At 35.7% G+C, this 2,125-nt stretch overlaps 1 protein-coding gene across 1 annotated transcript in view; it reads right to left on the bottom strand.

Annotated features, from left to right (window-relative positions):
• Window positions 1–2,125, bottom strand: part of B3GLCT (beta 3-glucosyltransferase) — a 103,782-nt gene that overhangs the window by 22,680 nt on the left and 78,977 nt on the right. The window contains exon 12 of the mRNA XM_012723141.1: window positions 1,861–1,960. Coding sequence (XP_012578595.1) covers window positions 1,861–1,960 — 100 coding nt within the window. The remainder of the gene's footprint in view (window positions 1–1,860; window positions 1,961–2,125) is intronic.

Genomic DNA, 2,125 nt, shown 5'->3' with positions numbered 1-2,125 from the left:
TCTGGGGCAGGCGGGAATCGAACTCATGCGGAAGTGGCTTTAGATTCTCAGTGCTGTGCTTTAACCCGCTGCGCCACCAGGGAGGGCCTTGAGGAATTTTTTTTTTTTAATTTCTATTTTATTTCTGCTCTTTTATTATTTACTTCCTTCTACTAACTTGGGTCTTCCTTTAAAAAAAAAAAGATTTAGTTTTATTTATTTATGCATTTAAGAACTGGGGTTTAGGCCAGAGGTATGGAGAGTGAGAGGACTCACCAGAGACAGAGTGGGGAACAAAATAGGTGGATTTACTGAAATACAATGCTGAAGGGAACACAGGGTAAGACAGGAGAGGTCTGCTGTGCCCTGTGGGTCAGCTCATAGAACTCATGCTACAGTGGTTGGCGATAGCTTGCTAACACTGAGACTTTAACTTGGGTTTTATTTGTCCCTCTCTTTCAAGTTGTACTGGTTCCAGTATTAGGGTATTTTGTGATTCTTTTTTGTTCCTTAATGTAGGCCTGTGTAGTAATTACCTTCCCTCTAAAGACTGCTTTAGCTACCATTATATAAATGTATTCTCTCTCTTGTTGACCTGTCCATAGCTGTAAGTGAAATATTTTAAAATACCCTAGTATTATTGTGTTGCTATCAAGCTCTCTCTTTGTTATATATATATATTCATTACATCCTCCTTCATTTTTGTACAATGTATGATTTCCCTGAGAAATTTCCACCAGTTCACCCATGCACCATCACTGAGGTACCTTGTGCTCTTCCCACCCCTATACTGGCCCTTCTCCCTCCTCCTTTTTATTGTCTCTGATCTATATTTGCCTGATGATTTTGATTTTTACTTTATTACAGTTTTTTTTTCCTGATTCCTCTTTTGTTTATTTCTCTTTTGTGTGCATCTTATGTATCACAATTATCCATCTTTTTGGTGAATATATATTCATAAGAGTTATTTCTTCTTATTGTATTAGGCCCTTAACTATAATATAATGTCTGTCTTGATCTCTTAATACCTTTTATAATTAGGTAAGTAGAGTTGTTCCTGAATTTTTGTGATTGCTATTTGCTTGTAGGATTGTCTACCAGCCATTAACTGCTTAGTGTCACAGCAAAGACAGTTCAGTTAGTTTTTCCTATTTTTTCCCACTGGATCCAGATTTTCTCTGCTGCAATTTAATTGTGAATTTATGAAGAAGGCAAGTCTAGTGTCTTTATTCTGGTGATAATCTGATAGACTCTACATTATTTCTGTTCTTATGATTCTCTACAGAATGCCCTATGAATCAAGGATTTTCCAATCTGGCTAGGAGGAACATGTTCTATACTCAGTCCTTTGTGGGTGCTGACACCACTCTCCAATCATTTTGGCTGTTTCTTTCCCAACCTCCAGAGGTTTATGTAAACATAAATACCATTCAGTACTTTACTGAAACCTTGAGGGGAGTTGTCACAGAGGTCCTGTGTTCTGTCTCTCTGCAGATCTGTGCTCTCCAGCGCTCTATCCTAAAAACCAATGGTGTTGCTCTCCCCAGACATTCAACTTCATCCCTTCCAATTCAAAAAATCAGGCAGACTCCATATGGGTTCTCCTCCCTGAGCAGTGACTTAGAAATGTTTTCAGTGCAGTTAGCTGAGGTAAGAGCTGATTATGTCCTCCTGTGTCTTATGGGTCATTTTCCTTGTTACCTAAGGTCTAGTGTCCTTAAAACTCTTATTTTTTCTATTTTGTCCATTTTGTGCTTGTTTCAAATGGTTGGATAAGCTAGTTTCAGTTACTCCATCTTATCTGGAAGAGAAGTAGCTATCATACTTAATATAAATATACATGGAATTTAAAGGTATCCTCGGATCAAAATGACACCTTACCTTATTAAAGTATCATCATCCACAATGACTAACCATGCTATTTTGTCATAGCTATGATTCAAAAATCTTTCCAAAATGGCAAATGTCTTTCCACAATGACCTAGAAAAGATAAGAGGAAAACTTGCAATGCATTCTTTCTTTAAAATATATATATGATATATGACATATATACATAACATATATAAATATATATAATATATTATATTTTATATATTTACAAAATATACTATATATCTTATATATTAAAATATTATATATACTATA

This window comes from Condylura cristata, unplaced genomic scaffold (genome assembly GCF_000260355.1).
Source record: "Condylura cristata isolate star-nosed mole 26May11 unplaced genomic scaffold, ConCri1.0 scaffold00010, whole genome shotgun sequence".
Taxonomy (NCBI): Eukaryota; Metazoa; Chordata; class Mammalia; order Eulipotyphla; family Talpidae; genus Condylura; species Condylura cristata.
The sequence above is the reverse complement of the archived record's forward strand: the minus strand, read 5'-3'. Positions and strand labels throughout refer to the sequence as shown.